The 21832-nt window shown below is 49.8% G+C and overlaps 3 protein-coding genes across 7 annotated transcripts; 2 read left to right on the plus strand and 1 right to left on the minus strand.

Moving 5' to 3' along the window:
• RAB13 (RAB13, member RAS oncogene family) lies at nucleotides 2059–6908 on the plus strand. The gene is made up of 8 exons (XM_013997080.2): nucleotides 2059–2319; nucleotides 3648–3708; nucleotides 4869–4929; nucleotides 5451–5528; nucleotides 5638–5727; nucleotides 5847–5912; nucleotides 6023–6076; nucleotides 6347–6908. Exons 1-8 carry the CDS (start codon nucleotides 2196–2198, stop codon nucleotides 6422–6424), a joined length of 612 nt encoding a protein of 203 aa, XP_013852534.1. The 5' UTR covers nucleotides 2059–2195; the 3' UTR covers nucleotides 6425–6908.
• On the plus strand, nucleotides 10660–13120 carry JTB (jumping translocation breakpoint). Of its 2 annotated transcripts, XM_021088474.1 has the most exons (6): nucleotides 10660–10796; nucleotides 10892–11111; nucleotides 11272–11309; nucleotides 11514–11596; nucleotides 12031–12110; nucleotides 12803–13120. In XM_021088474.1, the coding sequence occupies exons 2-6, from the start codon at nucleotides 11029–11031 to the stop codon at nucleotides 12957–12959; spliced, it is 441 nt and encodes a 146-aa protein (XP_020944133.1). In that variant the 5' UTR covers nucleotides 10660–10796; nucleotides 10892–11028; the 3' UTR covers nucleotides 12960–13120.
• On the minus strand, nucleotides 13496–20925 carry CREB3L4 (cAMP responsive element binding protein 3 like 4). Of its 4 annotated transcripts, none has more exons than XM_005663346.3 (10): nucleotides 20019–20925; nucleotides 19093–19270; nucleotides 18459–18705; nucleotides 18139–18260; nucleotides 14992–15084; nucleotides 14753–14859; nucleotides 14580–14648; nucleotides 14407–14491; nucleotides 14119–14215; nucleotides 13496–13972 (listed from the first exon to the last, which is right to left on the minus strand). In XM_005663346.3, the coding sequence occupies exons 2-10, from the start codon at nucleotides 19264–19266 to the stop codon at nucleotides 13779–13781; spliced, it is 1188 nt and encodes a 395-aa protein (XP_005663403.1). In that variant the 5' UTR covers nucleotides 19267–19270; nucleotides 20019–20925; the 3' UTR covers nucleotides 13496–13778.

A 21832-nucleotide genomic window follows, 5' to 3' on the forward strand; every position in this document is an offset into this window, starting at 1 on the left:
GATTTGCTGTCTTTGCTAATTTCGGTGCTGTAAATACTCTCACTATGACCAGTTTTGGACTACCAATGTGACATTATTAAACACAGATTTGGGAAGAGATAAGCATAGTCTGTTCTCATGAGCCAGTAAGAATTGGTTCTAGGAGTTCCCTTGTGGTACAGCAGGTTAAGGATCAGTGTTGTCACTGCAGCAGCTGGGGGGTTGCTCCTGTGGTGCAGCTTTGATCCCTGGCCTGGACATGGCCAAGAAAAAAAAAAGAATTGGTTCCAACACAATACTGCTGGGCAGGAAAAACCTCTAAAGAAGTGACATTTAAGCTGAAATTTGAAAGACAGGGAATCAACCTAGCAACAATCTGGAGGGATATAGTATTTTAGGCTGAGGGAAAAGCTTGTGAATACAAAACCAAGGCCAGAATGAACCTGCCAAAATTGGGAGGTGGAGGGAAGGCAGTGTTGCAGAAGCTCTGAGAGCTAAGGAGAGAGTACTATGAAGATGGGGTTCCAGTGAAAGCGTGTATGCACCAGATTAAATACAATTTAGAGAGGTGAACAAGAATAAGATATTGGCGGGGATGAAAAGTTCAGATCCAGACAAAATAAAATTAAACAAAAATGAACTGATAGAGGAGTTCCCACTGTGGCTCAGTGGGTTAAGAACGAACTAGTATCCATGAGGATGCAAGGTCCATCCCTGGCCCTGGTCAGTGGGTTGAGGATCCAGCTTTGCCATGAGCTGTGGTGTAGGTTGCAGACAAAGCTTGGATCTGGCATTGCTGTGGCTGTGGTGTTAGCCGGCAGCTGCAGCTCTGATATGACCCCTAGCCTGGGAACCATTTGCCATGAGTGCAGCCCTAAAAAGACAAAACAAAGAAACAAAACAAAAAGAACTGATGGATTTTCAGAACAGTACATGAAAACTGAAGAATCGTTTAAAGGACCAAGGAGAGATAATTTGACCAGAGAAGAGAAGTAAAGAACACTCAAGCTTTGTCATGAAGCTTGAAGACATAATGGATGATGGGATAAAGGACAAATGGGGACTGAATAATTGTATTTGAGAAGGGACAAGCATCGGCACAGAAGGTGACAGGAATAAGTGACAAAGATGCCCTCTCAACCAGTGCATCGTACAAGAACTATTCTACCGACCCACTGTAAGAAAAGCAGATATTTTGAAGAATTTTTTCCAAAGGCAAAGATAAACTAGTTTCTTTATAGCCATGTTCTCTGCATTTCAGCTTCCAGGTTGCCAAGGCTACACATTCACAGTCTGTTCAGTGAGGTGTTAGGAGTATTGCCTCAGGGCTGTGTTAAAAGATCCACATTCATCAAAAGAATGAGGCCAGAGACTTGTGGTCTCCATCTCTGTCTTCTTGAGCTGGCTTCTCAGAGAATTCACACACAGGGTCCCAGAAGGAAGACTGTTCAAAATGAAGCTCCAGAATGTATCTAGGTGAAGGGTGCGGGTGCACGCAGCTAGGGATGGAGGTGATGGTGGAAGCGGGGTGGGGGTGGGGGACTGATTCGATGGTACTGTTAATTTCAATTTTTCACTCTGTGCCACCAGGGGGCAGACTGACTCAACAAATAGCCACCTACTCCAAGCATCCCGCTTTTTTCAAATGAAGTTGGGATTCTGAAACTAAGGGCTTGGAACAATAACACCAGAATTCTAGAACTGCCCCTTCTAGAAAATAGAACGGTTCTATTTTCCTTGAGTCGCCCCTCCAAAAATCCCCAATTTTTGCCAACTCCCAGCGTTATCCTAGCCTTCACCCTTATTCCCCCAAACATTCCCTTTCCTTCCTCTTCCCCTGGTCATTTTGATTACATCTCTACTTTACTTCCCCCTAGCCTTCCTGGCCTCAGTCTAGAAGAATGAAGTCAAAAGAGGGGAACGATGGCAAGCCAAAAGCTGGAGGAATCGATTAGAGAAACAGGCCAACGTTGCTCCAGAAGGGAAAGCCTGGAGAGCTGAAGGTTGGGCTGGCTTCCTCGGCCCGCAGAAAGGGGTGGGCGGGCAGGGGGTGGGGCCCAGAGGAGGGCCGCCTCTCCTTTTTCCCGGAGCCTGGGCGGAGAGGGAGGAAAACTTCCTGGCCTGGGCTCCCGGCCGCTCAGTCGGCCACCCCTCCAATCCCGCCTCCCGGTGCCCGGCGCTTCCCCACCCCTCCCCCGGCACCCCCAGTGTCCGCCATGGCCAAAGCCTACGACCACCTCTTCAAGTTGCTGCTGATCGGGGACTCGGGGGTGGGCAAGACTTGTCTGATCATTCGCTTTGCAGAGGACAACTTCAACAACACATACATCTCCACCATCGGTGAGCCCACTGGCGATACCCTAGATCCCGACTCCCCCCGGGGCCCTCATCTTCAGGCTCTGGGGTTACTAGTGGCCCACAACTGCCTCCTTAGAGTCAGGCTTCTAAACTCCAGCCCCTCAACCCCTGTCTCAGACCCGTCCCCCTTATGCGTCTCTGGATGGCACCCGGACCTCTAACCTCTCTGAGACCTCCAGATAACTGCTCGGTGGTGCCAATCCCTGGTTTTCTTGGTGCCACCTGTCTCCCTTGCCTTCCCAAATCCACACGAAGGCCATTTTTCTCTCAGCTCCTGTTCCCCACCCCCACCCACCTAGAACTCTTGACCCCTCTCCATGTTTCCTGTATACACTCTCCTTGAACATCTGGCTCCCAGTTCTGCTAACCTCTTTCCGTCCTCCTGAGTGGCACACTCTCCCAATTGCATCCCCATCTTACGGTCTACTTTCCACCCTCCCTGCCTCTCAACTTAGTAGGGGGTTGGGGAGGATGGAACGGAGTGGCCGGGTGTGCTGGAAAGTGGCCCAAGGACTGTGATCATGAATATCCAATCAGCCTGGTGAGGAAGGTGGGAGTGAGGGGACTTTTGGGGTCTCTGAGTCAGCCTGGTGACTCAGCCTCCTCCCTGGAGCTCCCAACAGGCTTGGGGGAGGTGCACAAGTTTGCCCTAAGGACACTGTTTCCCCCCTCCCCTCTCCTGGTTCTGGATCTCTGGCCTGGGAAATAAGACAAGGAGAGTCTCAAGATAATCCTGGTTAGAAAGGGGAGGGGAAAATGCCCCTCTCTCCTAAGTCAGTCTCTGAGGGAATCTTGTTTAGCCCCAAGCTTTCTCGGTTGCAAATTTGGTTTAGGAGTTAATTCGCATAGATTGGCATCAGCTACCTTTTTTCTCGCTCTTTACCCTTAGGGCCAGGAGGGTAGGTGGGAGAACCAAGAGTAGAGGGTTCTAAGAAAACAGAGGAAAAATCTGAAAGTAATATTTTGGAGGAGACAAATTGAATTAAGACAGTTGTCAGCTGACATGGCTGAGTGGACCCAAGAAGTGCCTTAAACGCCTTAAGACTCCCAGCAGAATTTTCATCGCCTTCCCCCACAAAATCCATAAAATCAATGTGCTTTACTTTTGATTGTAAAAACAGTATGTTTGCTCTACACATACAGCTTTGAGAAAATCCTCCTCGTTTTGCACTGCCTCCAAGATTGCTTCCCAAGTGCCTCCCTGCAGAATTGCTGGCACTGCTCCTGCTCGATTCCTGTCTATCTCACCACACACTTTGACGTGCATATACATTCATGTCTCAATTTCAGTGTATATTCTCCACCCTTAGGAATTGATTTCAAGATTCGCACTGTGGATATAGAGGGGAAAAAGATCAAACTGCAAGTCTGGTGAGTGAACCTCCCACAGGATTTCTTTTCTTCTTCTTCTTTTTTTTTTTTTTTTTTTTTGTATTTTTAGGGCTGCGCCCTCTGCATATGGAGGTTCCCAGGCTAGGGTTGAACTGGAGATGTAGCCGAGGGCCTACACCACAGCCACAGCAACCGCAGGATCCAAGCTACATCTTAGACCACAGGTCACAGCAATGCCGGATCCTTAACCCACTGAGCAAGGCCAGGGATTGAACTGCGTCCTCAAGGATGCTAATCAGATTCATTTCCGCTGAGCCATAACAGGAACTCCAAACCACCCCCCTCCCCAGGATTTCTAAACCAGACTTCCTCATTTACCTTTTATAACCATTTCCCTTCTAGTTTGCCTCTTTTCGCTCCCTTTCCCCATGGCTGCTTCCAGCACTTTTTAAAATCCATTTCTGGGAGTTCCCGTCGTGGCGCAGTGGTTAACGAATCTGGCTATGAACTAAGAATGTGGGTTCGATCCCTGGCCTTGCTCAGTGGGTTAAGGATCCAGTGTTGCTGTGAGCTGAGGTGTGGGCCGGTGGCTACAGCTCCAATTTGACCCCTAGCCTGGGAACCTCCATATGCCACGGTAAGCGGCCCTAGAAAAGGCAAAAAGACAAACAAACAAACAAAAAATCCATTTCTGGGAGTTCCCGCCATGGCCTAGTGGTAAGGAATCCAATTAGTACCCATGAGGACGGGGGTTCCATAGTAGGCTTAATGGAGGCATTATGATACAGTAGATAAGAGCAGAATGTGTGGTTCAATCCTGGTTCTGCTACAGAATGACCATCATTAGTTATTTGGCCTCCCTGAGTCTGTTTCCTCATTTGTAAAGTAGAGACAATGAAACACATCTGGCAAGGATAAAGTGAAGATTATAAAATGACACAAGTAAAATGATACATATACAGTACTTGGCAAAGAGTAAACACTGAATAAAACAGAAAGATCTTGTTTCTTAGATCTTTACCATGGCTCAACATCAGCCCAACCATCTTTCACCCCCTTTCTTTCTTTACTATTTTCTGATTCTGTTCCTTTCAGCACCCCTTGTTGCAAAAGCTAAATTCTTAGGGGGTATGGCTGGGGTTCTCTCTTTGGAGAGCTCTTCCCTCTATCCCACCCCATGAAATATTCCACTTCTTCAGGGACACGGCTGGCCAAGAGCGATTCAAGACGATAACTACCGCCTATTACCGTGGAGCCATGGTAAGAAGTGTGGTTTTGGGAGTTCCCGTCATGGTGCAGTGGTTAATGAATCCAACTAGGAACCATGAGGTTTCGGGTTCGGTCCCTGCCCTTGCTCAGTGGGTTAACAATCCGGCGTTGCCATGAGCTGTGGTGTAGGTCGCAGATGCGGCTTGGATCCCGCGTTGCTGTGGCTCTGGCGTAGGCTGGCAGCTACAGTTCCGATTTGACCCCTAGCCTGGGAACCTCCATATGCCATAGGAGCGGCCCAAAAAATGGCAAAAAGACAAAAAAAAAAAAAAAAAAAAGTGTGGTTTTGGACAAGGGATGAGGCACGAGGCCATAGACTGTATGAATACAGAGGGGTAGGGGTTGGGGCAGAGAAAAAATGGAGAGGGGCACAGAATGGGTTGCAGAGGGCCCCAAATGGCCTAATGATTAGGCTTGTGGGTAGACTTTGCAGGGTCACTTAGAGGGCAGTGGGAAGCCTAGACAGGGCAATATGGTGCAAGACCCCACTGTGAACTCTGCCATTCCCCCAGGGCATTATCCTAGTATATGACATCACAGATGAGAAATCCTTTGAGAACATTCAGAACTGGATGAAGAGCATCAAAGAGGTAAGGACTTCCCCAGAGAGATGGGGGAATTGGGTGGAACCTGGAGCATAAAGGGGACTGTGAAGATGGGCAGGACCCAACTTTTGCTTGTCTTCCCTTTTGCTCCCAGAATGCCTCCGCTGGGGTAGAGCGCCTCTTACTGGGGAACAAGTGTGACATGGAGGCCAAGAGGAAGGTACAGAAGGAGCAAGCCGATAAGGTGAGAGCAAGCTGGGCAATGTTCCAGAACTGGGCTGGGGGGGTCCAAGATGAGGCTGGATTTACAGAGGACTTGGCTGCTGCCCTTCAGCTGACTCTTCCTGCTTCACCCCCATGCAGTTGGCCCGGGAGCATGGAATCCGTTTTTTCGAGACAAGTGCCAAATCCAGTATGAACGTAGATGAGGTGAGACACACCCCACACCCACCCCTCAAAGAGATGAAGTATTGCAAGATTTGACTTCTCCTCCCCTCCAACCTGTGCTGTACAATCTCCATCTCTCCTTTCTCCATCAGGCCTTTAGTTCCCTGGCCCGGGACATCTTGCTCAAGTCAGGAGGCCGGAGATTGGTGCGTTGATTCTGCTGGGCTAAGTACAACTGTGTGTGTGTGTGTGTGTGTGTGTGTGTGTGTGTGTGTGTGTGTGTGTGTGTGTGTGTGTGTGTGTGTGTGTGTGTGTGTGTGTGTGTGTGTGTGTGTGTGTGTGTGTGTGTGTGTGTGTTGGGAGTTGGGGGGGGCAGCCGTGCTAAGACTTCCCATGAGGGCGAGTCTCCTTCATTTTATGGCCCCAGACCCCAGCCCACCATTCTCACCCCAACCTCTGTACCTTTCTCCCTGTAGGGAAACAGCAACAAGCCCCACAGCACTGACCTGAAAACTTGTGACAAGAAGAACACCAACAAGTGCTCCCTGGGCTGAGGGCCCCTTTCTGCCTCCCCACCCTAAGCCTGGAGGCAGAACCTGAGGGAGGCAGGGCGGAGGGGCTGGGCAGGGAGAAATAGCAAGTGGGGCTTGGAGGGATACAGATGGGTAGATGGCGGAAGAATAAGGAGAAAAGGGAGAATAAAAAAGGAGGGGGAGAGGAGGAAAAAGGGAAGAAGGGGTAAGATAGAGAGGGAAGGAGAGGCAAGAAGGAGAAGAATTGAGAAAGTGAAAGAGGGTGAGGAGGAGGTAGGAAGACAGGGAGGAGGAAAGGGAAGAGGGATGGCCTGAGGCCTCAGACCTTCTCTGGGTTCCTGGGGCAAACATCAATGTAAATAAATGACTGACTTATTCTGTTACTGGATCAGGCTTTAGGGCCCTGTGCAAGGCTGGCTCAGCACCACCTTCTGAAGGTTTAGTCCAATCCTGTCACTCTGCATGGTCTTTTTCAGTATTAAAGGCCACCATTTGCACAAATGTCCCTGGTTTGGGTAACTTTCATTATTGTTGGAATTTGCTCTCTACTCATAAACCCAATTCTTGTCCCAATTAAGGTGATCAGTCTCCCTGAATCTAGTTGAGTTCCTGTGGTGCCCGGTCCTACAGTGCTTCCTTTCCCAGCTATTTAATTGATGAGGGAATGAGTGGTTTCTCTGAACCTGACAGAATGGACATCCTCTTTGCAACGTAGGAGTTAGAGGATCCTTGTGGCCAGGGTCTTAACCAGGGAATTCTAAAAGAGGACTTTTTCTTGGGTCTCCCCAGAGGAGTGATTGTTTCTGCCAGCAATATTTCTAGGTAACTAGTAGGCATTATTATGTGCTTTTGTAGATGAAGAAAATGAGGTACAGAAAAGATTCATTTAGTCATAATATTTATTTCAGCATCTACTTTGTGCTACACACAATCAAGTTAATATAACCTCCAGGTGGTACTTAACAAGAAGAGGGATTAATACAATTTAACAAAAATAGCCCCTAACCACTGAATAACAAAGAGATGGGAAAAACTTACATTGTGTGTATCCCAGGAAGAAGACTGACTGATATCTTTGTCACACGCCAGATTTTTTTTTTTCTCCACCCACTGCATGGGGAGGTTTCCTGGGCCAGGGACCAAACATGCACTACAGCAGTGACAACACTGGACCCTTAACCCACTGAGACACCAGAGAACTCCTTAGAGAATTTTTTTTTGTTCTTTTCAGGGCTGCACTAGCAGCATATGGAGGTTCCCAGGCTAGGGGTCTGGGGCCATAGCTGCTGGCCTGCACTACAGCCACAGAAATGCCAGATCCGAGCCTCAGCTTGTGGCAACCCCAGATCCTTTAACCCACTGAGTGAGGCCAGGGATCAAACCTGCATCCTTGTGGATGCTAGTCGGTTCTTAACACGCTGAGCCACAACGGGAACCCCCTAGACCAGATATTTTAAAATCCACTTTCAGCATAGAGATCCTATTCAGTTGCTTGGAAAGGCTATTGGAAGTGAGATCTTACAAGATCTCCCAGCTTGTCATGAGACACAGTAGAATTGGGTAGGGAGTAACAGAATACTGTATTTCAGCCAAAACCTTTATTACAGCTAAAAAATGCTGGGAAAAAAATCCATACCCAGAGTTCCCTCGTGGCTCAGTGGGTTAAGGATCTGGCATTGTCACTGCTGTGGCTCTGGTTTGATCCCAGTCCTGGGAACTTCTGCATGTCGAGGGTACAGCTGGGAAAAAAAATAAACAAGAACTTTCTATAACATACAAATGACACACGCAGACAAATAATAAAGGAACAGATAGTTTCAAGCAAAATTAAAGCTCAGCCCATTCACCAGGTTGTGGGTTTTATTTTTTCATATCCCACCCAATGAAAGTTCCTGCTCTTGAGTAACCAGGTTCATGTTTGATGGGGAGAGAGAATTTATGGGATGTAGCACCAGATACACTGTTAATCTCCAAAAGTGCTCTAGCCCTTAGGGCTATGGGGGAGGGGAATAGCTGTGGGAGAAGGAGGAGAGTGAGGAGCAGAGTTAAAAAAGTATGAGGAGGGGAGTTCCTGTCGTGGCGCAGTGGTTGACGAATCTGACTAGGAACCATGAGTTTGCGGGTACGATTCCTGGCCTTGCTTGGTGGGTTGAGGATCCGGCATTGCCATGAGCTGTGGTGTAGGTTGCAGACGCGGCTCAGATCCCTCATTGCTGTGGCTACGACTCCGACTGCACTCCTGGCCTGGGAATCCCCATGTGCTGCGGGAGCCGCCCTAGAAAAGGCAAAAAGACGAAAAAAAAAACTAGGAACCATGAGGTTTCAGGCTTGATCCCTGGCCTCGCTCAGTGGGTTAAGGATCCGGCGTTGCCGTGAGCTGTGGTGTCGGTCACAGACACTGCTTGGATCCCACGTTGCTGTGGCTCTGGAGCAGGTCAGCAGCTGTAGCTCCGATTGGGCCCCTAGCCTGGAACTTCCACATGCTGTAGGTGTGGCCCTAAAAAGAAAGAAAAAAAAAATGATGATAGTGTTTTGATTTTGAGAAGGTGGGATATGGATACAGATTATTAATAGTGCCTATATTTATATAAAGTTTATTTTAAATTTCTCCATCTACTGAGAACATTCATATGGTCCATTTGTCTGAGAGGCTACAGACATACATATATGAAAAACTAGGTGAAAAATTCTGGCACAATTAGGATAGTGACTAATACATTATCAGATAGTAAAGCATGAACCCAGAATGTGGGTCACATCACTACAGTTCTGGATGTATGTCAAGGTTTAACTCCATGGGGATGGAAATCAGGCACAAATCTATGGCCTGGAGAGTTCCCTTGTGGTACAGAGGGTTTAAGGATTCAGCGTTGTTATTGCAGCAGCTTGGATCACTGCTGTGGCACGAGTTCCATCCCTGGCTGGGAACTTCCACATGCCACAAGCGAGGCAAAAAACAAAAACAAAAACGGGGGTGGGGGCATGCGCTGGGGTCATGGGATGGAAATCCTATAAAATTGGATTGTGACAATCATTATACAACTATAAATGTAATAAATTCATTGAGTAATTAAAAAACGAAAAATAAAAACCTGTGGCCTGAAAGTCTGGGCTTAAGCCTCAGCTCTTCTATTAGCTGTGTGATCTTGGACAGGTGACACACTCTGATCTTATTCATAAAACAAGGATAATGCCAACTTCAGTGAGCTAAATGTTGACTCTAAAAGGTAAATGTGAGGCAGTATAATTAGAAGAGAATAAAGTATTTTTATAAACATTTCATTTGCATCTTGCCAAAAAAAAATACCGAAACCTAGAAAATGCACATTAGTATTTCCATTTGACACAGAACACTGCCATTCAGATACAGTCCTAAAGTCATTTAGCTTAAGCACCTGAACTTGGACTCAACACTTCTTGGGACTTCACATCTCAAGCTCTCCTCATTGCATTAGGTAGGAGCAAGAGACAGCTGAGAACATCTGAGGAGGTTATTCAAAGGACCAGCTCTGGGTTAATTTAGCAATTAACAGGAGAGGTGAACCCTGGGTAGAGCTGAGTGAAAGCCCAGAGACAGGGGAAGGCTTCACTTTCACCTTGGATCTCTGGTATTCTGGCCCCTGGAAGGAGGAAAAAATGCAGTTTTGCCATCTCTGGACCGCCCACCCAGGATCTCCCCTTGACTTCCGATGGAGGTGGGAAGGGAGAAGGGTATTTAAAAGTCCGATGCTTAATGGTGAATCCTGTGTGTGTGTTTTGTCTTTTTAGGGCTGCACCCGCGGCATATGGAGGTTCTCAGGCTAGGGGTCCAATCCGAGCTGTAGCCGCCAGCCTACACAGAGCCACTGCAACGCCGGATCCTTAACCCACTGAGGGAGGCCAGGGATTGAACCCGCATCCTCATGGATGCTAGTGGGGTTCGTTACCGCTGAGCCACAACGAGAATTCCTGTGAATCCCATTAAGGAGGGAGAAAGTCCTGAGAGGCAGACGTATAGTTCCGTTTACTTCTCACTGTTCTAGCCCAGAAAAGCAAACCAGCCACAGCCTAGGGAGCAACGAACCGATAACTCGAACCCGACCACCGCCATTTCCCCAGTTCCCGCAAAAGACTACCAGGCCCATAATGCAACGGGGCGTCGAGCCAATGGGTCGCGTCTCACCGCACAAAAGCAGGGGGATCCATTTCCCGGGGAGCACCGGCGAGGCGCCACCTAGCCCGGAAGACTACAAGGCCCATCAGGCAACCCGCGGGCCTCCGCTTCCGACGACTGGCCTAACTTTGGAAAAACCCAGGGTCCTGCGCGGAGCAAGATGGCTGCGCCGGGAGTGGAGGCGGAGCCGAGGGAGTGCTAGGCCCTACGCCCTTTCGGCCCTTGGAGAGGATCTGACGGGTCCGAAGGAAACTCACGGTCCTAGCCAACAAATGCTTATTGCCTTTTCTTGCCGTGGTCATGGGAATGTCCTGATAGAGTCTTTGATCTGTTAGGCAAACCAGCTTTTCGTAGCCCTGAATTGGAACTTCCCCGAGGACTGCTGAGTAAGCGCCGCCTCTGCGTTCCGACCGAGGCACGAGGCCAGTCAAGCAGGTCCCTGTGTCCCGACAGGTGCGACGCTGAGCACTCCATGCCTGCGGGCGCGGGGAGGCGTGGCCTCCCCCAGGGCCACCACCTCTGCTGGTTGCTCTGCGCTTTCACTTTAAAGCTCTGGTAAGGAGGGGCTGAGGGCAGGGAAAAGGAGGGGATGGCGGTAGCGGGTCGTCCCCGCCCCCTGGGGTGAGGGAGACCGTCCCTGGACCGCGGAGGTGGGTCAGTTCCCAGTTTTCTGGCTACTGACTTTTGCCCCTTTCCCCCCCGTCACCCGCTGCAGCCAAGCAGAAGCTCCCGTGCGCGAGGAGAAACTTTCAGGTGGGTGATGTCTAGGAACCCGACACCCCTATAGTTGTTTTGTTTTGTGTTTATATCTTCCCGTATACCAAGAACACGAGTGGAAAAGGGCGGCACCACGTGAAATGAGGCCATTCAGCGGGGTTAGGAAGTCGATGGGCAGAACTTTGGGGAGAAATACTTCCTGAACGAAGTCTGGGGCTTGCATTTTCTCTCCGTCTTTAGTGAGCACCTCAAATTTGCGGTGCTGGCTGGTGGAAGAGTTTGTGGTGGCAGAAGAGTGTGCTCCATGTTCTAATTTCCAGGCTGTGAGTATCTGTTTTCTCTCCCTCTTTCCTCACATCAAATTAACTAAGTGTGCCTTTGCATTGTCTTGTCTTCTTTTTCCTTGCAGTCTAAGTCCACATCTGAACTTGTCCCCCTCCCCCCGCCCCCCAAAAATGCTCTTTTCAAGTTAATGGCAACATTCAGTTAATAACTGTGTTCGGTTCATTTATACTCCAGTGGGCTCCAGAACTTGCTGTCACCTCTCCTAGAGTCTTGCCCCAAAGTGTTCTTGCTAAAAGATACTCCTGATCATGTAACCACCACCTCATCATCGCCATCAGAAGTCTTCATTAGTTCTCTGTTGCCTGCCAGCTCTGAGCCATAGCACTTGGGCACCTGCCCATTCTGAATGGCAGCCTTCTGCTTCTCCTGCCACCACTTCCTAACATATGCTTTGGTCCTTTCCTCCTGACAGAAAACTACCCCTGAGTGCAGTTCCACAGGGTATGTGGAGAAAATCACATGCAGCTCATCTAAGAGGAATGAGTTCAAGAGGTAAGTGTTTCTTCTCTTCTTGAAACCTCCTAGATCACCTCCTTTGCTCCCTATGACTTTAGGCAGATTGTCCCCCCACTTCCTCTTTGTCTGGAGGTAGCATGGCATATTGGAAAGAGGAGGGGATCTGGAGCCAAATAACTCGAACCCAAGTCCCAGCTCTACTCCTCGGCACGATGTTATTGGCCATATTTCCTCATCAGTAAAACTGGCTCACACAGCTCTGCTTTTCTCACCAGAAAACAAATTAAATATTCAAGTGGGATTAATGTGCTATAAACACATTAGAAGGCTGACTCTGGGAGTTCCCATCGTGGCTCAGGGGAAACGAATCTTACTAGCATCCATGAGGATGTAGGTTCAATCCCCAGCCTTGCTCAGAGGGTTAAGGATCCGGCATTGCTGTGAGCTGTGGTGTAGGTCGCAGACATGGCTCAGATCTGGCATTTGCTGTGGCTGTGGTGTAGGCCAGTGGCTACTGCTCCAATTCGACCCCTAGCCTGGGAACCTCCATATGCTGAGGGTACAGCCCTAAAAAGCCAAATAAATAAATGAATAAATGAATAAATGGCTGGCTTTGGTTTCCTCTTCTTCCCTCAGCTATGTATCTTGGTTAGGATGAAGCAGGAAAGAGATTAGAGGGAGAGGCTACGTGGCCTTCCCTGGGAATAACTGTTTCTTCTTGCCCTTAGCTGCCGCTCAGCTCTGATGGAACAACACTTATTCTGGAAATTCGAAGGGGCTGTTGTAGGTGTGGCCTTGGTCTTTGCTTGCCTGGTCATCGTGCGTCAGCGACAACTGGACAGAAAGGCTCTGGAAAAGGTCCGGAAGCAAATTGAGTCCATATAACTAACTTCTCCCCTTTTATCGGGGTCTTAGAGACCCTACCTCAGAGAAAGGGGAATGGACTGACTCGTGCCCCTGGTTCTCTGGAACCCTGTGGTGGCACACCCTTCGCCCTTTCTCCTCAGCGAAATCAGTAAATGAATAGAATAAAAAGAGTAAAATCATTTCCTTTCCCAATTCTAATTTTTTTCCGGTCTTTTTAGGGCTGCACCCGAGGTATATGGAGGTTCCCAGGCTAGGGGTCAAATCAGAGCTGTAGCTGCCAGCCGACACCACAGCCACGGCAACATGGGATCCAAGCTGTGTCTGAGACCTACACCATAGCTCACGGCAATGCTGGATCTTCAACCCACGTCCTCATGGATGCTAGAAAAGTGTGTTACCGCTGATCCACGACAGGAACTCCTCCACATTGTAGTTTGATTTGGGCCGGGAAGTCATGGGGGTAGAGAGAGAGAAAGCGGGTGGCAACTCTAAGTTCCAGTTTGCCAAGTACCTGTCCTCCCCCTCTTCCACTGCTTGCTCTGAAACTGCCAGGATACAACTGCAGCAAAAAAGTTTATTTCTCAGCCAAAACAAATATTTTCTTTCACCCCATCCCCAAAGAAGAAATAAAATCACTGACACGCAACAAAAGTATTTGAGGTGCCCCCCCTCCATAGGCAGACTGAGCCACAGAGTACAGACATCTAGGACATCCTGATGTGACTCAGTCCCCTGAGGCCAAAGATCCCTGAGCAGGAATCCTAGGGGGAAGCAGAAGCATATTGGAGCCCTGGATTCCTTGTTATGATTGGGAAGTGGGCCAGGAAGTGTGACAGCTCACATCTCATCAGCGTGCAGCACAGTTCTGATGTGCCTGCTGGGGCCTGCCCTTCCCCCCATCTTCTCAAGCAGTGTCCTTGTGGAGCCATTTCTACCCTTGACCCCCCGTGGCCCTTCCAATCTGGACTCTACCACTGGGTTCTCCAGATTTCCTGTCGTGTCCTTGTGAGTCAGGATATTTCTAGAAATCACTGTGGGATGAAGGAAAAAGGGCAGTAGTTTAGTGCCCCTGTGACTGGGGGCGGGAGGGATCCTAGACAGAACAGGACCTCCTCCCTCCCTCCCACTTCTCAGCTACCCTGGAAAACAGTGTCCCCTTCCTGCCCTCGCCTCTCACCTCCTCGAGGCTGGTAGTCCTCAGGCCCAGCTTCGGGCAGGTCCTGAAAGGGGCTGAAACTGGGCAGGATGATGAGAGCCAAAGAGAAAAGAAGGATCTGGGAAGAAGCAAGAGGACACTTGGGCCGTGGTGACAATAAAGGAAGGGAGCAGAGGGCAGAGTGACTGGGGGCAGCTGGAGTCATCGGGATGGGAAGACAGGTACGGCTGGGAAGCGGGGCTCTCGGGATGGGAACGTGGCAGCAGACGGAGGGACGGGGTGGCGGAATGGCAAACAGACTACAGGTACCAGAACACAAGTGCTCGTCTGGGCAGCTTTGTTGGACGTTTGAACAATAAGCATCTGCAGCTGGCGGAGCTGAGTCACCAGGGAGCTGGGAAGCGGGGAGTGGAGGGTTAGATCTCCCAGGAAGCAGGGCCCGTGAATGGCGTCCCGACGGGCTGCGCGCTGTTCTCACTCACAGGTTGTGCCTCTCCAGCTCCTGAACTTTCTTCTGTAGTTCCTGGTTCTGTGCAGAACAGGCAGCCACCCTAGGGAGTATGGACAGGTCGCACAAGGCTCTGTAGTCATGTGAGTCCCTGACCTTGTCTGCTTGGTGAGGAAGGGGGCCCAGAGGTGGAAGCCAGAAACATACCTGCTCTCTAGTCCATCAATGTACTCTTTCTTTCGCCGCCGGCTGTCCTGCGCTGACTGCTTGTTGCGGATTTTCCTCCTGACTTTCTTGAGGACCCTCTCTTCTGCCTGGGGCCCAGGGTGTATCAGAACAGGGCCCATAACCTCCCTCAACTCCCCAACTCTCCCTCTGCTCTCCTGGCTCCTCAGGGGCCATGACAGTGCTGCTGGATTGGGATACCCTTTGGGGAAGCCTGTTACCTTGGTGAGGGGCAGGTGAGAGGGCAGGGAGACCCCTTCCTGTCCCAGCAGACGTTTCTCCTCATCTGTCAGGAACAAGGCTTGGCAGGGCAGCTGGTGGAGGGACAAGAGAAGATGAGAATGGAGAGAGGGTCATCCCCTTTGCAATTCTTAGGCCGTTCCCCTTGCAGGCCTCCTGGAGGGTGTTTCTTTTTTTTCTTTTTTCTTTTTTTTTTTTTTTTTGTCTTTTTGCTATTTCTTGGGCCACTCCCGTGGCATATGGAGGTTCCCAGGCTAGGGGTCTAATCGGAACTGTAGCTGCCAGTCTATGCCAAAGCCACAGCAACGCAGGATCCGAGCTGCGTCTGCAACCTACACCACAGCTCACGGCAACGCCGGATCCTTAACCCACTGAGCAAGGGCAGGGACCAAACCCGCAACCTCATGGTTCCTAGTTGGATTCGTTAACCACTGCGCCACGACAGGAACTCCTGGAGGGTGTTTCTTAATGGCACGGAGGAATAACAAACCATGAAATGAGGTGAGGGGCAGGGATTTAATTCAGACAGACTCTGGATCAAGCCTCAGAGGGACTTCTAAGAGTGGACAAGGGAGGGAGGAGGTATTGTCATATTCTTTGCCCACAGACATAGGGCCCTCGTCCTCTGACCAAGCTAGAGCAGACCTGTTCAGGTCCTAGTACATAGGAGTGGAGTTCCCATCATGGCTCACTGGTTAATAAACCTGACGGGGATTCATGAGGATGTGTGTTTGATCCCTGGCCTCGCTCAGTGTGTTACAGATCTGGCATTGCTGTGAGCTGTGCTGTAGGACGTGGACAAGGCTCGGATCCCAGGTTGCTGTGGCTTTCTTTTTTCTTTTTTTGTCTTTTTAGGGTTTCACCTGCAGCATATGAGGTTCCCAGGCTGGGGATCTAATCGGAGCTGTAGCCGCTGGCCCTCTCTAGAACCACAGCAACGCAGGATCTGAGCTGCATCTGTGACCTACACCATAGCTCACGGCAACGCCGGATCCTTAACCCGCTGAGCAAGGCCAGGGATCGAACCCACAACCTCATCGTTCCTAGTCGGATTTGTTAACCACTGAGCCACAACAGGAACTCCATGCTGTGGCTTTCTTCTTGCCCTTAGCTGCTGCTCAGCTTTGATGGAACAACACTTATTCTGGACATTCGAAGGGGCTGTTGTAGGTGTGGCCTTCGTCTTTGCTTGCCTGGTCATCAGCAAGCATAGGCCAGCAGCTATAGCTCTGATTCGATCCCTAGCCTGGGAACTTCCATATGCCACAGGTGGAGCCCCCAAAAGAAAAAGCACCAAAAAAAAAAAAAAATAGTAGGGGCATGTGAAGAGAATGTGGAGTAACTCGCTAAAATGAGTTTACTAATCTTAACAGCAGGAAAACGTTCACTTTCAGCCATTAACTTCAGTTTGGCAGTGTTATCTCTCAACCACAAAGGCCTGTTCGCCCCTAGGGTCTGAGCCCTGCTTTTCAGACTGAAGTTTTGTCCTCTCTCAAAGAATTCCCCAAAGGCAGCCAGTCTGAACCACTTCTCATATCAAAGTATGTGGAGAGAAGAGATGGTGTCTGGTTCACGTTGAGCGCATCAACTGAGTGACTTGCTTTTCCTAACGAATGGTACTTTTTGAAAGATTTATGCTTCATTGTTTTTAGCTTTTTTTTTTTTTTTGGTGACCACCCCTTGGCATATGGAGTTCTTGGGCCAGGGATCAGATCCAAGCCACAATTTCAGTCTACACTGTGGCTATGCAAATACCAGACCCTTAACCCACTGTGCTTAGCAGGGAATTGAACCTGTGTCCCAGCGCTGCCAAGACGCCACCAATCTGGTCGCGTCACAGTGAGGGAACTCCTTATGCTTCACTTTGTGACCTAGGAGGAATTTGCTTTTGTTTTTGCCTCCAGATGTTCTTTGGCTTTTAGCTAAACCACTTCTATCTGTGCATTTTTCTGATATTTTCTTGCTTCTGTAATTATTTAGTGAAATACTGGAGGGGTGTTGCTCTCAATCCGCCTAATGAAAATCTCTGAAAATGAGGCCTAGAGGGTTTTATTTTAAAAAACAAAACCCACCACAAACTCCCCAGTATTTCCGATGCACACTTAAGTGTGGATGCCACAGACTGGGAGTTCCTGTCGTGACTCATGGGAGACAAATCTTACTAGCATCCATGAGGACGAAGCATCTATCCCCTGGCCTTGCTCATTGGGTGAAGGATTCAGGATTACCATGAACTGTGGTGTAGGTCACAGACGTGACTAGGATCTGGCGTTGCTGTGGCTGTGGTGTAGGCCAGCAGCTCCAACTCCAATTCCACCCCTAGCCTGGGAACATCCATGTGCCGTGGATTCGGCCCTAAAAAGACCAAAAAAAAAAAAAAGATAGATAGATAGATAGGCAGACAGACAGGCAGGCAGACAGATGCCTCAGACTGTTTAAGGTTCCTCAGCCCAAGATTCTCAGATGCTTGACTTGGCTTCTGGTCTCCACTTCAACCACAGATTTGCGGAGGAGGGACTAGAGCCTTTTCCCTGTCTTTTGCACACAAGGAGTTCTTTTCAGGATTAAGGAAGGAACAGTAGCCTGAGCAAGGCCCCCTCCTTGTCCCCACTGCAGGGACCAGCCCAGCCAGCCTTGGAGAAGGTATGTGATGCATTACTGCCCTACCCTGTAACTATGGCCAGTGGTGCCTGCTGAACCATTGTTCCAGTAAAAATAAATAAATAAATAAATAAAAGTTTCAGTTGCTTCTACACCCCGTACCCAGTAACCAGTTGAACTCCCAGGTGGCCTGTCTCATTTCCACATCCTGACCCAAAGCTGAGACAATGGCCCTGGCTGAGCAGACAGTGCACACAAGTCGGGGCTTTCTCCTGAGCCCTATCCCCAGATTCCCTCACCCCACCCACTCTTTAACTGAGGCATCATCACTTCACCCCCAGCAGTTTCTGTCTCTCTTGGCCTTTCCTGCTCTTAAAAGTTGCCCACGTCCCCCCGGTATTCAGGCCTGATGCCACAAAAATTGAGACAAAGACAGTGTCCAGCATCAGTTTTCCCCTCCCTCATCCCCTACTTCCCAGTTCTGTATAGCAAGGGAGAACTGAATCCAGCTGACCCCCAAGACTCACCAGGGCCACAGGAGGCACTGGGTTTGCAGCACCGGCTCCGGGCAGGATGTGGGCATGAGCATCAGGAGGCAGCTCACTGACCACGCAGGCATCAGGCACCATAAACGGTGGGTTCCACTGATCTGAGGGAGACATAGGAGGCTGGGAGAAAGGAGATGGAGGCTACGAGAACAGGAGCTGCAAGGCTGGGAGTCCAGTGGGGGCCACGGCTGTGTGATAGCCCCCTGATGGCCACAGGGCCTGGGTAGTGGAACAGGTTGGGGAAAACCCCTTAACCCTACAGTTAGGGCCAATGTCCCCTTCCCACAAAGAACACTGACCTAGCTGGATGGAGATAAGTTCTACAGCTGTCCCAGCTTCCCCCTGCATCTTCTCCAGGGCCCCCGCCTCATAGACGACCTCATAGAAGGCAGGGGAACCGGGGGGTTTGGGAGCAAGGGGACTGTCTGGATGACCAGGATCCTCGGAGAGTCCACTGTCACTGCCAGGAGATGCTTCTGAGCAGTACACTTCATTGGGATCAATGAAAACCTTCAGGAGATCTTCAGGCTCACTCTCTTGAAGACCCTACATAGAAGAGGGTACATATGTACACAGGAAGAAAGAATTCTGGAAGTCCTATCTGATGTCAAAACTAGATGATCCTTCATGCTTCAGTTTCAGCTCCTTCTGTCCTTGGATATTAGGATAGTTACAGCGCATGTCTATTTTATTGGAGTTCCCTGGCAGATCAGCAGGCTAAGGATCCAGCCTTGTCGCAGCTGTGGTTTGGGTCTCCACTGTTGCATGGGTTAAATCCCTGGCTTGGAACTTCTGCATGCCATGGGCACGGGCAAAAAAATAAATATTTTAGGGGCTCTGTCTTTGGACCTCTGAGTGAAGGCTAAAGCCTCTTGGACTTTATATCACAGAGTTCTGTCTCAACTCATACCCACTTCCAATCATCACACTCACACAGCCACGGCCCCCACTGGACTCCCAGCCTTGGAGCTCCTGTTCTTGTAGCCTAGTCACTGGGACCTCTGGAGGTGAACAGTGGAGTCCCAGCTCGGGGAAGGATCCTGTTGAGAAGACATCTTCTGGGGGCTCCAGCCACACATCCAGTAGGTCAGGGGTTCTGAAATCCATGCTTCTGCGGGGAAGCATGTGGGGTGGATTGAGTTGCAGAAGGAGGAGGATGGTCCCCCCCCGACCCCCGACACACACACACACACACAGACACACACACACAGTTTCTGGGTTCCTCTCCCTCTTCCATTATTCCCCTTCCTCACCTGTGCAGCCCCCTCACCTGTCACCCGGAGATCTCGGGTTAGAGCAACAGCCACCTCTCTGCCCCGGGTATTACCTGTTCCGAAGAGCCCAGCCCAGCCAGGCCAGCCTAGCCCGTTGACGGCCCCAAACACTACACCTTTTCTTTCTTCCAGGATCTCACATCCTGGACCTGCCTAGCCAAACCCCGCCCCCAGCTTTACACTAGGAAAGTGGGTCGCACCTAGCCAGGAGCCACCATAGGGACGCAGTATCTGGGAGTAGGAGGTTAAGAGGCTGGGCGTCCACAAATCCGACTTAAGGAAAACAGCAGCCTTGCCCGTTCTGCCTCAGTTTCTCCTAGCGATAGCAAGTCTTCCTGAGGTTTTTGGTAGCTCCTCAGGGAAGGATAGAGATGGCTGTGACTGGAGCACAGGATGTTTGAGTGTTTGTCCTCTGGTGGTCAATTTTCTAGGAGGGAGACCACGGCGAAGACAATCCACAGGATTGCCTAAGATTTGCGGAGTCACCCCTCCCCCACCCCGTGGCGCTCTTCCCAAGGTTGAATCTGATTGGAAGCCAAAGACATAGGGGTTTTGAGGGGCAGGGCATTGAGCCAATGAGATTACCGTCTCGAGATAGGCTCCCCGGTAACTGGTCGGAATGTGCAGTCAGCGAGGGAGTGAGGCCAATGCCGCCGAAGCGCTTATTTGTCCGGCGGGGATTTGATTCCTCTGGACCAAAGGGCGGAGTATGAGCCCCAAGACAAACTGTAGGAAAGCGGGGGCGGGAGGAGTTACCGGAATGGGGGCAGAGGCTTGGTTTGGTTTCACTTGCCACGTGACTCCAAAGCCCTAAACTGGGAGTAAATAACCTGTAGACCTAAGTGTGAGAGTTTTGACTCAGCGGGCCCAAAGTCGCGCAATCGCGGTTGTCCGTAATCTGTGCATTGCTACTGATAAAGAATAGCAATTATATAGACGCACTCATGGAGCTCTCTTAACTAACTGAAGGACAAGAGTCTAGAAAACTGCAAAAGATTAAGAAATCATTTGGATTTGGTTTGGGAATTTGACTTATTCTTTGCGTATAATAAGCAACAACAATATGCAATGTGCCCTGCATAATGTTTTCATAAACCCTGTTCCTAGCTTAATCCACAACAGCTCTGAGGTAGACAGAGCAGGAGATGTTTTACTAATTTTACTAGTGAGGAGAGGGAGATACATGATTAGATTGTAGTAACACTCAGGACATTTTCCTTGATCTAGAGGCTTACGACCCAGGAATTCACTTTATTTTTCTTTTTCAGCTGCACTTGCAGCATATGGAAGTTCCCAGGCCAGGGATCCAATGAATCTCAGCGGGAGCTTCGGAGTTCCTCCGAACCTATGCCCGCCAGGGGCAGCGACTCCTCCAGATTCTTAACCCATTGTGCCCAGCGGGATCTACTGGGCACCCTTACTGAGACAAGTCTGATAAAGCCTCTGGGCCATAGCGGGAACCCCCAGGAATTAACCTTTTTTGATGGGGTTTTTTAGGGCCACACCTGCAGGCACATGGAAGTTCCCAGGCTAGGAGTTGAATCAGAACTACTCCTGCCTGGAGTTCCCGTCCTGGCTCAGCGGTTAGCGAACACTACGAACATCAGTGAGGACACAGGTTTGAATCCTGGCCTCGCTCAGTGGGTTAAGGATCCTGCGTTGCTCTGAGCTGTGGTGTAGGTCGCAGACTCGCGAGGTTCCGCTTTGCTGTGGCTCTGGCGTAGGCCAGCGGCTACAGTTCCAATTGGACCCCTAGCTTGGGAACCACCATATTCGGTGGTTGAGGCCCTAAAAGACCAAAAAAATTAAGAAAATAAAGAACCATAGCTGCAGGCCTACACCACAGCTATAGCAATGCAGGATCCAAGCTGTGTCTGCAACCTATGCCACAGCTCATGGCAAATGCCAGATCCTTAACCCACTGAGTGAGGCTAGGGATGGAACCTGAGTCTTATGGATACTAGTCGGCTTCGTTACTGCTGAGCCACAGCAGAAACTCTGGAATTAACTTAAAATAATGGAGTTATACTGTGTAGGTATGATTTTTCGTCTACTTGGGATAGAGATCCAGAATTCAAACTGGTATTTTTCCTATGATAATTTGAATGGGCTGGAGGTAAAGACAAGAACAGGATCTAATATTTATTGAGTTCTCATAGCAACTCACAGCTGGCAGAGAGAAATTACATACTTCAGACTACTCTTCTTGGAGTTCCCGTCCTGGCTCAGTGATAACAAATACAACTAGTATCCATGATGACTCAGGCTCAATCCCTGACCTCCATCAGTGGGTTAAGGATTCAGCTTTGCTGTGAGCTGTGGTGTAGGTCGTAGATGGGGCTCGGATCCCGAGCTGCTGTGGCTATGGCTTAGGTCTAGCAGCTACAGCTCCCATTCAA

This window comes from Sus scrofa, chromosome 4 (genome assembly GCF_000003025.6).
Source record: "Sus scrofa isolate TJ Tabasco breed Duroc chromosome 4, Sscrofa11.1, whole genome shotgun sequence".
Lineage (NCBI taxonomy): Eukaryota > Metazoa > Chordata > Mammalia > Artiodactyla > Suidae > Sus > Sus scrofa.

Excerpts from the sequence above, each read along its gene's own strand:
- RAB13 (XM_013997080.2), top strand. The coding sequence starts at position 2,196 with ATGGCCAAAGCCTACGACCACCTCTTCAAGTTGCTGCTGATCGGGGAC. Across the intron at positions 2,320-3,647 it reads CACATACATCTCCACCATCG|GAATTGATTTCAAGATTCGC; the intron begins GTGAGCCCACTG and ends CTCCACCCTTAG. Across the intron at positions 5,913-6,022 it reads CCAGTATGAACGTAGATGAG|GCCTTTAGTTCCCTGGCCCG; the intron begins GTGAGACACACC and ends TTTCTCCATCAG.
- JTB (XM_021088474.1), top strand. The coding sequence starts at position 11,029 with ATGCCTGCGGGCGCGGGGAGGCGTGGCCTCCCCCAGGGCCACCACCTC. Across the intron at positions 11,112-11,271 it reads GCTTTCACTTTAAAGCTCTG|CCAAGCAGAAGCTCCCGTGC; the intron begins GTAAGGAGGGGC and ends CACCCGCTGCAG. Across the intron at positions 11,310-11,513 it reads GCGCGAGGAGAAACTTTCAG|TGAGCACCTCAAATTTGCGG; the intron begins GTGGGTGATGTC and ends CTCCGTCTTTAG.
- CREB3L4 (XM_005663346.3), bottom strand. The coding sequence starts at position 19,266 with ATGGATTTCAGAACCCCTGACCTACTGGATGTGTGGCTGGAGCCCCCA. Across the intron at positions 15,085-18,138 it reads CAGTGCCTCCTGTGGCCCTG|CTGCCCTGCCAAGCCTTGTT; the intron begins GTGAGTCTTGGG and ends TCCCTCCACCAG. Across the intron at positions 13,973-14,118 it reads GGACTACCAGCCTCGAGGAG|TGATTTCTAGAAATATCCTG; the intron begins GTGAGAGGCGAG and ends TTCATCCCACAG.